The sequence below is a fragment of the Centroberyx gerrardi genome, chromosome 12, assembly GCF_048128805.1.
Source record: "Centroberyx gerrardi isolate f3 chromosome 12, fCenGer3.hap1.cur.20231027, whole genome shotgun sequence".
Lineage (NCBI taxonomy): Eukaryota > Metazoa > Chordata > Actinopteri > Beryciformes > Berycidae > Centroberyx > Centroberyx gerrardi.
Genome location: NC_136008.1, coordinates 13,315,572 through 13,329,813, shown reverse-complemented (window position 1 = coordinate 13,329,813; position 14,242 = coordinate 13,315,572). Strand labels below are relative to the sequence as shown.

The following is a 14,242-nucleotide window of genomic DNA, read 5'->3' as shown; positions in this document are numbered from 1 at the left end:
CTAAAGATAGTGGGTAGTGCATTTCTATTGGACCCTCGTAATGTTCTCTTTGGTCCTGGAGGTCCCTGTTGTGTCAAAGCCTGGAGTCCCATCCCAGCACTACCTCTGTGTCTGTGCCACAGGGGGTTGCCTGCTGACAGGTGGACTCAGCTTCTCTGGTAGTCTTCATGGCAGCTAAATGACTGTTGTCATGGCAGCAAAAGTTGGGTTCAGTCCTCGTGGTTCTCATCCTCCCCTCTTTGTTTGCGCGTGAAGAATCCCAGCTGACGAAAGGTGAGATGGAGGGATGAGTGAGCGCAGCAAAAAAATAGATATTTTATCCATAACACATTCTGAAATTTCAAGTTAACTGTAAGATAAGAATACCTTCCATAGTATGAAGATGATGAGTGCCAGTAGCAGCAAACCTCCAATGATGCTACCAATCAGAATCCAGAGTGAGATGGGAATAGCTCGTCCCTTCAGCACCTCCAGTACAGTCTAATCAATGGGGAGAAAAGGGAGATGAAGCAAGGGAATAGAGAAGTGACAAAATAAATGTTCACTCCCATTCTGCCGCTCATAATCCCGCTGTAGTCTTACCTCCCTCCAGACAGTGCCTGTACCCAGAGTGATGAGGTTTGTCTCCTGAGCCGCGAGGCCATAGGCGCCTATTATTCTCACTGACTTGTACTTGGCCTAAAGAGAGACACAGAGGTGATGACCAATTAGGGCGATAATTCAGTATTATCGATTGGAATCATATCGTCATGATATGGTGATTTAATGATATCGTGACACACAATTTTTCTGTCTGAATTGATGATAACAAGCAATTTGTATTGCTTGTTATCATGACAAAATGAGGTATGAAACATTTTAAGGAATATTATTGGGTTAAATTTCAGTTTTGTTTGGCATAACACCTAGCATTACCATTTGATTCAATAGGATGAACATTAATATGATTATTTAACATGTGATTTTGCATACGTGAGCCATATTGTGATATATATCGATATGGAAATAAATCCTTAAGATTATTGTGATATTGATTTCAGCCATATTGCCCAGCCTTATGATCAATGTTGTATCATAGGGTGGACTCCCATGTGTTTAATCTGAAATGAGGGTCTGTGCACCGGTGTGTATCTCACTTTTCTGAAGAATTCGTCGTGGACTCTGCGGCTGACGCGAATGAGCGCAGCCTGCCCTCTCAGAAGCTGCTGGACTTCACACACCACCTCTATACACCATGACCTGCTGCAATTCTAGACGTGTACATAAACACACACACAGAAACACACAATGCATTGGAGATTAACAGGCATGCTCAGATGCTGCACGTTCTTCAGTAGCTGCTGTAATGCCGGGGCCTCACCAATATGTCGTTCTGCATCATGTCTTCAGGGTGGAGCGGCCGCACGTCTCTCTGTCTGCCCTTCAGCTGGGCCAGGTCACTCAGCACGCTGCAGTTCACCCCTGTGGCCTATGGGACAATTTAAAAACATCATACATGATCTAAAACAGATAATAAGCAAATACACGCACGGAAGGACTACTCACGTTGTATGAGAAGACCTCGGTGACATTCATGAAGACTCGGTCTCCTGAAGCCACTGAGGGAAGATGCAGCCTCAGCTCCAGATTACTCACAGAGTAACAGCCCAGATTCTGCAGCTATAAACACAGACAAATATTGCTCTATTTTTGCCTCATCATAGTTATGTTATGTCTTGTTTTTATAGTAATCAGTCATTTATAACTTGATATTAGTCTCACAGGACCCTAAGCCATGTGTTGTAGCTCCAAATAAAGTGTATTCAGTCAGTATGGGAGTCCAAGCTTTACCCTGAAGTGTGTGTAGAACTCAGGCCCAATTCCCTCTGACATCGTCCTGGTGGGGTGGACCTCATAGCGGTTCAAATTAGAGTCACTGCACAGAAAAACAGAGTCAGACTTTGACAGCAGCAAAAAAGCTCCACATTCAAACACACACACAGAATGAGTATCTCCAAGAGGAACTAAAAACATCTGATTAACTGAATTATTCATATACTGTATACACGTACCTACTAACAAACAGGTCTGGTTCATACTGAACAAAACTCTGCAGTTGAACACTGTTGTCTCCCAAAGTAGCCTCTCTCTCCACACTGTCACTAAAAGAGAGCCAGATGGTCACATAAACCAAGGTGCATTCACAGAGGACGCTACACTTTCAATCACTCCTTGTAAAAATAAAATGGATGAATTAAAAGCATCTGTATATATGTGCATGAGGTGTGCTGAGTATGCTGCATTACGCTGTTGTGTGTGAGCTACCTGGCAGCATTGAGCTTCATCTGGACTCGACTGTGCAGCGATGTGCAGCTGAACTCAAACTCCAGCATGAAGTTGACCTGCGTACAAAGAGAGAAGAGCCTGCTGAGCTGTCTCCGGTTTAATCCAGAGGAGGTGAAGTATGAGTGGGCTGAGTCGAGTCAGTGACGGCGCTATTTCCTCGGCACGGACATACCTTTGACTGGGAGCGAAACACTGGGTAGCTGACATTACAGGAGTGGCTGTTGGAACCAAGAGCTGTACACTCGATCTTAAAGTGGGCGTCCTCCTATATTTAAAAAAAGGAGAGAGGGAGAAATAGATAAATGATATATTAGGTTGTTTATGTGTGTAGCTGTGTGTTTATGTCTTTGTGAATATTAATATTTGTACAAGCACAAGTGTGTGTGGTGGGCTATGTTGGTGCATGAAGCCTGGGGCGGCAGGGTGTATGATATAATGTACTGTGTGTGCAGTATATGAGTGTACCCTAATGCTGAGGCTGGAGAAGTGTAGGTTGCGTGAATAGTGCAGCGTCAGGCTGGTGTTGTAGGCATTCTCCAGTCTATTCTCCAGCTGCACCTCCACCGCCAGACGCCTACGAGGACTGCGGATCACATAGGGCTTCTGTCTGTGGAGAGCACAAAGTGTCAAAACCTCACCACAGGGGAGACACGAGACAGGACACGAGGCAGGATGCGAGGAGGAGGAATATCTCTGTACCTTGTCCCAGAGATGTCCATTTGAGCCTGCAGCACCAGGTCTGTCGTGCACACATCATCCTCACCACAGTCCTTGAAGAAGGCGATCTGGAGAGGTACGAGAGGGAAGGACAGTAAGTTTGGTGGTGAAAACACAGACGAACAGAGATGTGATGTAATGGCAAAGCTATTAATAGTCAGTCACAGCTAAAACAGGCGATGCCACTCACAGATTTCTTGACGGTGGTTGGCCAGCCCTCGTCCAACACTGGACCGCTCTCTGTGTCGTTGATCTTAAAACGCAGCGAGAAGCTGATTGGACGGATGTAGTCTGCCGTGTCCTATCAAAGACAGAGACAAAATGAAATCAGGTCACGTGTGTCACCCTGTGCTGATGCATGTGTGTTCCGATGGAGGTGAGCATGTGTGTTTCATGTATGTGAAGTGTTTGAATGTCTGCCTCTACCTATGTGCGGTTGGTGTGTGTACGAACACTCACATAGACGTGGAAGGGCAGATTGTAGCAGAGAGTCTGTCCTGTTTGAACTCTGACTGCCAGCTGGGTCTGTCTGTGGGAGCTGTCATCAAACAGGGCCCGGGCTGACAACTTCCTGTCATCCAACATGGCTGCCACCCATAGCTCTGAGGAGAGAGTGGGTAATTGGGACAGGGGGGTGAGAGTGCGAAAATGTCTGGTCCAACCTTTCTATTACTGTAATGCCATCTGTCCACTTTGACAATACTTTTAGTGGCTGGCCTTTTTAGAACAATTACAGTTCTTGTGATCAGAGACAGTAAGCCAGTAAGCCTAACAAGGTAGTGTGAGGGGGTTTTACCACAGAATAAACTGTTATACCGAAGCTATTGCTCTGTGGTCCTGGGGAGCGGGAGACAGCCAAGAAGCAGGCGGTGGCATTGAGACAGGCGGACTCCCTGCCGCCCCTCTGGCAGGTCTTCTGGATGACGTTGATGGAGTGCGGCTGGAAGGACAGACTCACATTGATCTGGACTATGCTTCGAGAGCTGGGGACAGAGGGGACAGTTAATGAAAAAGTGAGATTTAATTTTTAGATACTTCACATTGTGCACAAATAAAAATCTAACAAGTGGGTTATCTAAAGACCACAAAATGTGATTGATAAATTGGTGATAGATCTTTCTTATTTTCAATTAAATATGGAAACTATAGCTAGCTATAATTAACAAGGGTGATGCATTTAATAAGTTGTGTTATCCCGCTTCGTTTGCTCTAATTTCCCCTGATGGTAGCGGCTATAAAATCTATACTAAGAATGACCTCCCTTCCCTCCCCTGCCTCTACCCACCTGAGCATTACAGCGCTGCCCTGCGCTCCCACTGCCAGGTCTATCAGCTTATCTCCATCCAAGTCCAACCGAGCGCTCACACTGCGGCCAAAATACTGCAGGGACGGCGAAATTGATGACCCTGGGATCCGCTGCATAGACCGAGAGAAGGTGAGAGAGACAGACAGGGAGATAGAAACAGAATCAGTTGGATTGAATTCTGAAATGCACCAATGATCCTGTAGTTCTAGTTTGATCCTGTAGGCCTAATGTCAAATACCTGTTTATAGTTGTGGATGAGGTAAATCCCATCGCCGTGATAGACATAGATGGCCCCCCTGTGTTCATCCTCCAGCGGGGCTCCCACCAGGAGGTCGGTGTAGCCGTCGTGGTTGAGGTCTGGAGCGGCCGCCAGCGCATAGCCAAACCTGGCATCCTGGGACTTATCCTCTGCCTTCAGAGTGCCATTAGATACAAACACCTCCTCCTGGGAGAAGAGAAAGAGGAGGGGGGGGAAGAAGGAAGTGGATGAGTTGGAGGTAACACAGGATACAGTGTGGGAGGGTAAAAAAGGAGATTTTATTGGGAGTCAGGTGAGCCAACGGTTTTGGAAACTAAACAAGAATATGATAATTTTCTTAAATCATACTATAATGTTCCATATAGATGAGATTGAGAGGTGCCTCTGTTGTGGTCTGTCTTACCCCATTGAGGGTGTAGATGTAGACTCTACCAGCCTCCTTGTTTCCTGAGCCCAGGTACATGGGAGCTGCAACCAGAAGGACATCGGTGATGCCGTCCTTGTCTATATCCAGCCCACACACCTCACTGCCATAGTATGACCCAATCTACAGAGAGAGAGAGAGAGAGAGAGAGAGAGAGAGAGAGAGAGAGAGAGAGAGGAGGAGGGTAGAACAGAGAGATGTTGTTTCAGTTCACTGCCAGTAGGTGGTGTACTTGCTTTAATCTCTTTTGACAAAAACAAGCTGTCACAGTTTTCGCACCATGCTGTTTTCTGCTGAAAAAAAAAAGTGACTGAAGGGAATGAAGAGCGACACACCAAGAGAGAGCTTTACCTGTTCTCCATTGAGGGCCTGTGCAATGTTGACATCCCCATCATTACTGAGTTCAAACAGGATGACTTTGCCTTTGTGTTTGAACCTGGGAGCCCCAGCTACATATAGCGTCCTCCAGTCACCAACTATCACAGATGACACTGTGTAACCTGCACACACACACACACACACACACACACACACACACACAAACATAAATACACACCACCAGAAACTCTGTAGTTTGAACTGTAGACATTCCTTTATACAGCAAAATACAGAACAATCTGTGGCCTTCAATAAAGAGTTAAGCATGGTGTGCAGTGGTGTGATATCTGGGTACCTAGATAAGCAGCGTGGTTTTTGAGCTCCAGGGGGAACTCAGCCTCAAAAGCCTCTCTGGATGGCATGATGCGTCCTTTGGTCCCTTCCTTCAACACTCCGCCATCCCAGTCATAAGCGCCCACCATCCCAAACAGAATCCCATCCTGAAGAAAGCAGGAGGGCAGGCATGAGGCACATTAGGTAAAAGTTAAGGAGAAGAGAGACATACATACATCCCAATATGTTTTTTTTTTAGCAGATGCTGGAGTGTAGCAGTTTGAAATGGATTAAAAAAGGAAAATGCTGCACTCTGCTTCCAGTGCTCCCATATTTATTCAACTATTATTCAACTATTGTACAGGTCTTCATCAGGCATCACACCAGATACCTGAAAAAGACCTAGGATCGAAATGTTGTACATAGCTAAAAGTTGCCATTATGAAAATACATAAGATAAGATAAGATAAGATAAGATAAGATTGCACTTTATTGATTTCCTAGGGGAAATACGGGTGTCACAGCAGCAATTGGCAGAACAATGCCAAGGCAGTACAGGAAAGGTAATAAAAATAGTACAGGGAAGATAGTACAAGAAACATAATAAATATAAACCCATAAAACCATGAAGATAAAAGCATAAAACTATTAAAGGTGTCTCAAGTGTCTATAGGGGTGTCGAGCATTAAGTCCTGTGTAATAAATAACTCCTGTGTAAGACTGTCAAGTCAAGAGGTGCATGATATCCATGCATGCTTCACACATAGACGCAGACACTACAGGTCGGACTCACATCCAGAGTGTGTGTGGAGAAGCCGATCTGGGACATCTCCATGTGGAAGGAGCTCTCGTTGTAGCCCAGCGTGCCTGTCGGGGGACAGAGACAGAGCGTCCGTAATCTCCATCCTCACATGTTTCTTTATACATCTCCTCCCTTCCTTCCTTTCACTGTTCAGCACCCTCATTCTCCCTGAAGACCCCAGGTGGCAGACATGCCTCACCCTTCATCCTTTCCCTTCCTCCCACGTTTCCCTACACATTGAAGGATGACATAATTTTTCACTGGCCTTCCTCCCTTGTTCCCGTAACTATTGTGATAGCTGTACCCTCCCTCCTTCTCTTCAAAGAGGGTGACATCCATCCCTTCCTCTCTCTCTCCCTCCAGGATTGAAGATGGCATCAATCCCTCCCTTGCTCTTGTTTTATTCTGCAGGAGTAAGAATATTGTTTCCCATAAACCCTACCCCGCCTCTACCTTTTCATCTTCTTCAAGTCTCCCCTTCCTCCCTCCCTCCCGTGCTCCATCCATCTTCTGTCTCACATTCTTGGATCATCATTCCTCTACCCTCTTCTTCCTCAATATTTACCTCCCATCCTTGTATCCTCATGTTCTCTCCCTGTTTATTGGTTGATTAATTGTGCAAACTGATGTAACACTGTAAACATAAAATGAATTACTCATGAAAGTAAGCAGTAAAAGGTCTTTTTTTTTTACAGTATATTATAGGTATTGTATCTTAAAATTCATATGACAATGGGAATCTACAGTGAATGGATTGGAAAATCCTATAAAATGACAGCAAAACAGCAGAAAAGTATATATATATATATATATATATATATATATATATATATGTGTGTGTGTATATACATATTCACATATACAGTATATATATGTATATATATATATATATATATATATACATATATATTATGAACAGAAGTAGACTAAAAAAATAGACTTTCTTGTTTTTGTACATCCAAAACCCCATTAATGTGAAATGGGAGTGGATATGTTGGATAATCCCCTTTTAATTACTGTGAATCTGCTGTAAATAGATTGGATAATCTTGTAAATCTTGTGTTTGACGTCAATAAATCTGTATTTTAACAGGGAGAATTTGTGGATTAATGAGGCAATCTCATGAAGTCATCATTTAGATTATGTAATTTGAAGGTATTTTCAGAATATGTTTCATTTTTTGTAGGGATTTTTAACACAGTTTATGGATGTTTTATGATAGAAAACTGTTATTCTACTGCTGTTCGACTGTAAATACATCTACAATATATATATAGTAAATATGTGTATTTTTACAATTTTAGTGTTTTGTAACTTTTGCTACACTTATACATTTTATACACGCACACTTCCATCCATCTCCACCCTCCATCCCTCCATCCCTCCATCCCACACCTTCCAGAGTGAAGATCCGGTCTCCCAGGGCGTCCACAATGTCGTTGAGCGCGGCCTCATCGGTCACATTGAAAAAGTATTTGTCGTCAGGGTCAGTGGCGATGTACTTGATCTCACTAATGAATGTCTCTGGGTCCTGCTGCCGGCGGATGTAATGACCCAGCACCTGGAACACAGCGAGGGAAGGTGGGAGGAGAGAGAGAGAGAGAGTGATGAAAAAGAGGGAATATGGTAAATGAATAAGCAGATAACACAAGGTCAATAAAAAGGCATTGATGGATTAAGTTGGATGCAGAGAAGAGGGATAAAGAAAGAAAGGAAGACAGAGAGCATAAACAGATAGTTTGGCATGTATCAGACCAAGTGCTTCTCCATGTTCTGGAGGGACAGTAAAGGGAGAAAGAGAGATATCACAGTGTCTGCAGTCTGGGAGAAGGGAGGAGAGGGCCAGCACCACCCACATGTAGTGGAGTAGACAGGAGTAGAAGCAAGGGAGCACACAAGTAACATGCATCAACAGAATTTAAAGGACTAACATGAAAATAAATTAACTTTATCGCTTTGCTACCGCATTTTAACAACCTCTATTCACATCATGTTCGACTGTACAATTTAGTAGTAATTAAGTAATACCTACAGGCAACGCACTGACTGGAAAACACAAGAAAGGGGGAAATCGTAGCCACCAGAGATTTGTAAATGAGGAGCGCAGACCTAGCTGAGAGGTTGAGATTTGACTGATGCAGAAGATATACTGTGGCTGGAGCGGCCTATGGCTTAACGCCTGAAGTACAAATGAGAAAATTCCATAAGAGAAAACCAAAACCCAAGAATCTCCCCCTGTGACTCTGACTGCCAAGCAAACTAAGGAAATCCTCTGTTTTCAAAGGGCAGGGGACGGAGGGAGGGAGGAGGAGGTGGAGGGATGAAGAGGGGTGTAACGTGTAATATGAAGGGAGTCCACGTATAAATATGTACATGGAGAACGTATAGAGGCTGAGAAATTCCACTCGGGCTGCCAGCTGCCGCGGGCTTTTGCACAGTTTTACACGGGAGAAAGAGAGAGGGATAGGGAAGGAGAGAGAAACAAGAGAGGGGAGAAGTCCTGTTAAGAAATTAACATACCATTGGACACATGAATATACATTGGTGCACACATACATACATAAACTGCTCCCCCACAAAACACACACCCCTGGCCCCTATCCACAGCAGCTAGACCTCTGACCCAGACTGATGTATAAAACACAGTCTGTGGCGACCATGCAGCTCGGGCTGTTGTTTTTGAACGCTCACTTGCTCTGCCCTCCCTTGTGAGCCATTTTCGCTACACACACACTACAGGCAGCAGGACAGAGAACAACATCCAAACATGGCTGCTGTTACAGTAGTAGTTACCTGTCATCGCTGTGACTCTTTGGGCAAACACGCGACCACAAAACCTGACCTCATTCTCTCTCTGTTTTCTTTATCCATTTTTGTTTGTTTCTTCCTCCATTCAAGCCTGTATATATAATCTCTCCTCTGCCCGTACCTTCCCTTTCTGTCTCTGGCTATCTGTGTCCTTCTCTCCAATTATACTGTTGTTGACCTAGCATTATGTTGTGCACATGTCAAATAGCTAAAGTAGTTATTAAAGCAATCATACAGTGATATGACCATAAAAACACGTTTTAACATGAGTCACGGTTCACAAACCTTAATCTTGATCTACTTTCTACAGCATCAGTTCCTCAGGATTTAGACAATATACCTTCTTGACAGTTTTTTAAGGACAGAGTGCAGTTCACTTTACATATGTTTCCCTTTACTGAGACAGTATGAAGGCTGAGAGACAAATTAAGGAAGACACAGGAGAGAAGTTTGATGGGATTCCAGCTTGATCCAACAGGAGCGCCTGTTGTTTCAGAGGGGGGTCGCAGCTCAGTGTCAGTGGGACACACCCTCGCAAGTCACTACCAATCCTACAATATGTGGACCAAGAGTAAAACAACCAAATGATCAACACCAATGTAAATGCAAACCAGGTAACACTTTATTTGGGCAGTCCAATGCTGATACTCAACTATCAGGTGACAAAAAGTAGATGTTCAACAAAGAGTCTATTTGCTGCATCTCTACAGACTACTGTATGTAACCCTAACCATGACCTGACACTATTTCTAACCCCAACATTAACTCTAACCCAGACATTGGCGATCCCTAGTTCTACAGTCAAAATGTCATTTGAAAACTTGTGAACAGTTTGAACCCATACTGCTGCAGGAAGGACTTTGTCTTAATGGTATGCGCTCTACCGGTTGAACCACCGGGGCACCCCAACTCAGTAGATTTTTTAGTGACACATTATAGTCACTTGATAATAAGTTGTGTCTCAGCATTGGACTTTCCAAATAAAATGTGACCACAAACGGTGCAAATCATACCAAACGGGACTTGTAAACATCTGAAACTTTCCAGTCCATTTACTGCTTTGACTATCTGACCCTTCACCATCTTAATGTATTTCTATAGAGGCAGTTCTCCACTCCTCCTCCATGTTGGCTCATGTTCACCTTCATTGTGGTTCCAGTGGAGCCAATGGCTCTTCAGGTCCTTGAGCCTCTATTGTGGGGAAGGGAGGGGTCTGCAACCAACGCTGCCACTGGAGTGTGTCACCCCAGTGACACTAAAACCATGGCACCAACCAGTGTGTTTGTGTCTGTGTGTGTGTTGAGAGGGGGGTCGGGTGGGGCTGCAAATTTCTGTTCCCACTCGGTTATTTTAGTAAACCTAAGGGGCTCATTTGGTAATTTGCTGATGCTATTTTGGGGGAGCAGTGGTAGTGTTGCGGGAGTGCTGGGGGATAAATAGTAATCATGCCCCTTTCTCACATTGTGTAAGGAATGTCAGTGATGCCCTACACACAGATTAAGTAGGTTAGTTGTGTGCATGTGTGCATGTGTGTGTGTGTGTGTGTGTCAATGCCAGAGTTTTATTCATGTGAGGGTAGAAAAGCCTCTGAAACAGCATTTAGACCATCCTGGGACACTGAAACCCATGCTAACGAAATTCCTTTCGGTGGTTTAGCAGCTCCTTGTGGCAAGGCGACCCACCCATTCAGTGGTAGGGGAAACTCAGGTGTGTGTGTGTGTGTCTGTGTGTGTGTGGAGATGTACTCACAGCGATGGCGTATCTGGTGATGTTTCTCTTCTCACACTCCTCCAGAGCTTCTGGTAGCTCCTCCCCGTCATGTGACTCTCCGTCCGTCACGACGATCATCACCTTGGTGGCGCCCTCCCTCGCTCCTCGCTCAGCACTGAACGCCTCCGTGCTACAGAGAGAGAGAGAGAGAGAGAGAGAGAGAGAGAGAGAGAGACAGACAGACAGAGATAGAGAGAGAGAGAGAGAGAGAGAGAGACAGAGATGAATAACGTCACCAAAGTCCAAATTCTGTCACGCTAGTCTGCTGCTAGGTTGCTAAAAATTTCTGTCGAACTGAATTGAAAGAGAGATGTGATGAAAAGAGACATAGAGAGAGAGAGAGAGACAGAGAGAGCAAGAGAGTGTGAGAGCGCAAGAGAGAGAAAGAGAATGAAAACGAAGGAAGAAAAGAGCAAAGTCAAAGGAGTGAAAGGGCCAGAGGGAGAGGGAGGATTACAGGGAGTATACAGTCACTTGGTTTCCTAACATCTAAAATAAACTTCCTCCATATGATAATATACAATTTGAAGAACGTCTCTGAGAAAATGAATAGTTATTGAAACACAGAGCGACTGGGTGTGAGTTCCTCTCCATCAACACACTGAAATAAAATGGTCCAAATCACAGCTGGACAATTCCACCACTATTAGTCATACATGATGCACATACATACACATGAACTGCCAGTTGAGTTGAGTCAAATTGGTCATTGCATGCTGTGTGCGTTTGTCATAGCACACAACCACCGCATCTGTGCATTCTCATCCGGTTTGGCCATGACACAGAGAAGGAAACTTAAATGACAAACACACACACACACACACACACACACACACACTAACAGACCTAGCCGCACCCTGTTTGTCTGCGGGCAACCTGTTCTCAGCAGGACCTGCTTTAAGCATTGAATAGTGTTGGTAAGCCTCAGACACACACACACACACACACACACACACACACACACACACACACACACACACACACACACACACACACTGGACTGGGGAGTGTAGTCACTTCTAGTGAACTCAGTCATTTTCAGGCCTAACTCCAGCCCTTGACTAAATATAACATTGTGGTCAGCCGCAAGAAACTCAGAGTTAAAAACAACCGTTTCCCCTATGCAGTCTGCAAATTACATAGGGTGCAGAGGAGAAGAGAGGGGTGCGGAGAGAAAGGAAAACAGAATAGAGGAGAGGAAAAGAGAAGAGAGGAGCAGAGAGATGAGCAGAAGAGAGGAGGAGTCAAGAGGAGACAGACAGCATGCAGGTGGCCAACAAGAAGCCCGGCAAGAACGAGATAATAGCAAGAGAAAAGGGAGCAGCTAAAACAAATGGATGAAAGAGATAAGTAACCGAACAGGGAAAATGGGAATGCAACAGTAAAAGAACAATAAAAGAAACTGGAGTTAACCCCCAACATTAAAAATGAGGAGTGTAAATCCAGTTCTGATGTGGTTTTGAGACTGTGCAAAATACAGTGGAATAAAACTGGTGGGTAAGAGAGATAAAAGAGGGGAGGGTGGAGTAGAAGAGAGAACAGAGGGAGGAATGATGGGAGAAGGAGGGCAAAAACAGGTAAAGGAGAGAGGGAAGAATAAAGGGGAGAAGAGGAAAGCGGAGTGAGAGACGGAAAAATAGAGATGAAAGAAAAAAAGGAGATGAGAAAGAGGGAGGAGAGATGTAAGATGAGAGAAAGTGAGTGGTGCTAATTGGGAGGCCTGGTTGTATTTACAGCCCGTTTTATAGAGTCACAGCAGTGTGGTAATGACACAGCGCAGTGGCGTGTGTGTGTGTGTTAGTGAGTGTGTGTGTGTGTGTGTGTGTGAGTGTGCAGTGAGTGAGAGTGTCTCAGACGGGTGGAGTAATGTAAAATCAGTGGCTAATCCAATTGTAGTAGACTGTTTGAAGTTCATACATCACTCTGCACTCTGACTGAACGCTCTACAGTCCATTACTGTCACTGTGTCAACACTCAGGTTCCCTAAAGCACATGTACAACTGTGCAGGTATAAACGATGTGTGTGAGAAAGTGTGTGTAAACGTATCCGCTATTTTATTCTCCATACCTGTGTGTGCAGTACATGGTGAGGAAACATAAAAGTTCTTGCTGTGTACATTGTGTTCTTGCATTTCTATCCTTAGATTTCATAGTTTTATATTTTTATCTTCATAGTTTCATAGTTTTATATTTATTTATATTACCTTATTATCTTTCCTGTACTATTTTTTTGTATTTTTATCACCTTATTACCTTTCCTGTACTGCCTTGGCATTGTTCTGCCGATTGCTGCTGTGACACTTGAATTTCCCCTAGGGGATCACTAAAGAGCAATTTTATCTTATCGTACCTTACCTTACCTTACCTTACCTTACCTTATCTTATCTTATCTTATCTTATCTTATGAGGGCCAAATGTCCTCAAAAGGATATAAAGATGAGGGAAAATCCTGCAAAGTGAGGACATTTTGCCCGTCCTCCGTTCTTTTAGGGGGTATTTTAGGGTTAGAGCTTGAATTAGGTTTAGGTGAGGGTAAAGGTTAAGGTCAGGCATGTGGAGGAGCGGGTTAAGGTTAGGGTTAGGGGTTAGGGAATTAATGTAGTCAACGAAGGTCCTTACAAGTATAGTAATACAAACATGACTGTGCGTGCATTCGTTTGAGTGTGCATATGTGAGCCAATGTGTGTGTGTGTGTGTGCGTATATGCATAGAGGTGTTCATGTGTATGTGCGTACTGTACGTGTGTGTGTGTGTGTGTGTGTGTGTGTGTGTGTGTATTTATACAGCTGTAGGAGAACCACTTGGCTGACCAGGCGGTGTAAGGCCGTGCCACACCTGCAGCTGTGCTGAGCCAGCAGCCAGCTAGTCTCTTTCTGCTCCGGCAGCCCAGCTCAGCTAACTCCACTGTTATTCTACCCCGTCACTCTCCTGCCCCACACCAGCTCTGCTATCTGTTCATCTGTGTGTGTGTATGTGTGTGTGTGTAAATCAAAACATAAGCTATTCATTCTGATACCACCCTGTCTTTATATCAGACTAAAGCTGAATTATCCAGAAATCCCACCCCATTCCCAAGTTGTTTTTCGTCAGATTTAGTCATCATCCTCTCAGTCGGCGTGGAAAAACACCCAAACTTAGATGAGAAATGGTACAAAGCTTTACTTTCTCCAGGTGGAAGTA

General features: G+C 44.3%; 1 protein-coding gene across 1 annotated transcript in view; it reads right to left on the bottom strand.

Annotated features, from left to right (window-relative positions):
* Positions 1 to 57: 57 nt before the first annotated feature.
* Positions 58 to 14,242, bottom strand: part of itga10 (integrin, alpha 10) — a 25,337-nt gene continuing 11,152 nt past the window's right edge. Inside the window, exons 8-30 of the mRNA XM_071895724.2 lie at positions 11,042 to 11,192; positions 7,880 to 8,045; positions 6,476 to 6,549; positions 5,705 to 5,849; positions 5,383 to 5,531; positions 5,011 to 5,154; positions 4,587 to 4,793; positions 4,328 to 4,458; positions 3,859 to 4,025; positions 3,502 to 3,644; positions 3,233 to 3,343; positions 3,025 to 3,110; positions 2,791 to 2,932; positions 2,498 to 2,590; positions 2,305 to 2,381; positions 2,052 to 2,141; positions 1,831 to 1,915; positions 1,546 to 1,659; positions 1,361 to 1,468; positions 1,137 to 1,250; positions 583 to 678; positions 367 to 480; positions 58 to 263 (exon numbers count right to left, since the gene is read on the bottom strand). Of these exons, the coding sequence (XP_071751825.1) occupies positions 210 to 263; positions 367 to 480; positions 583 to 678; positions 1,137 to 1,250; positions 1,361 to 1,468; positions 1,546 to 1,659; positions 1,831 to 1,915; positions 2,052 to 2,141; positions 2,305 to 2,381; positions 2,498 to 2,590; positions 2,791 to 2,932; positions 3,025 to 3,110; positions 3,233 to 3,343; positions 3,502 to 3,644; positions 3,859 to 4,025; positions 4,328 to 4,458; positions 4,587 to 4,793; positions 5,011 to 5,154; positions 5,383 to 5,531; positions 5,705 to 5,849; positions 6,476 to 6,549; positions 7,880 to 8,045; positions 11,042 to 11,192 (2,761 nt within the window). The 3' untranslated portion in view covers positions 58 to 209. The remainder of the gene's footprint in view (positions 264 to 366; positions 481 to 582; positions 679 to 1,136; positions 1,251 to 1,360; positions 1,469 to 1,545; positions 1,660 to 1,830; positions 1,916 to 2,051; positions 2,142 to 2,304; positions 2,382 to 2,497; positions 2,591 to 2,790; positions 2,933 to 3,024; positions 3,111 to 3,232; positions 3,344 to 3,501; positions 3,645 to 3,858; positions 4,026 to 4,327; positions 4,459 to 4,586; positions 4,794 to 5,010; positions 5,155 to 5,382; positions 5,532 to 5,704; positions 5,850 to 6,475; positions 6,550 to 7,879; positions 8,046 to 11,041; positions 11,193 to 14,242) is intronic.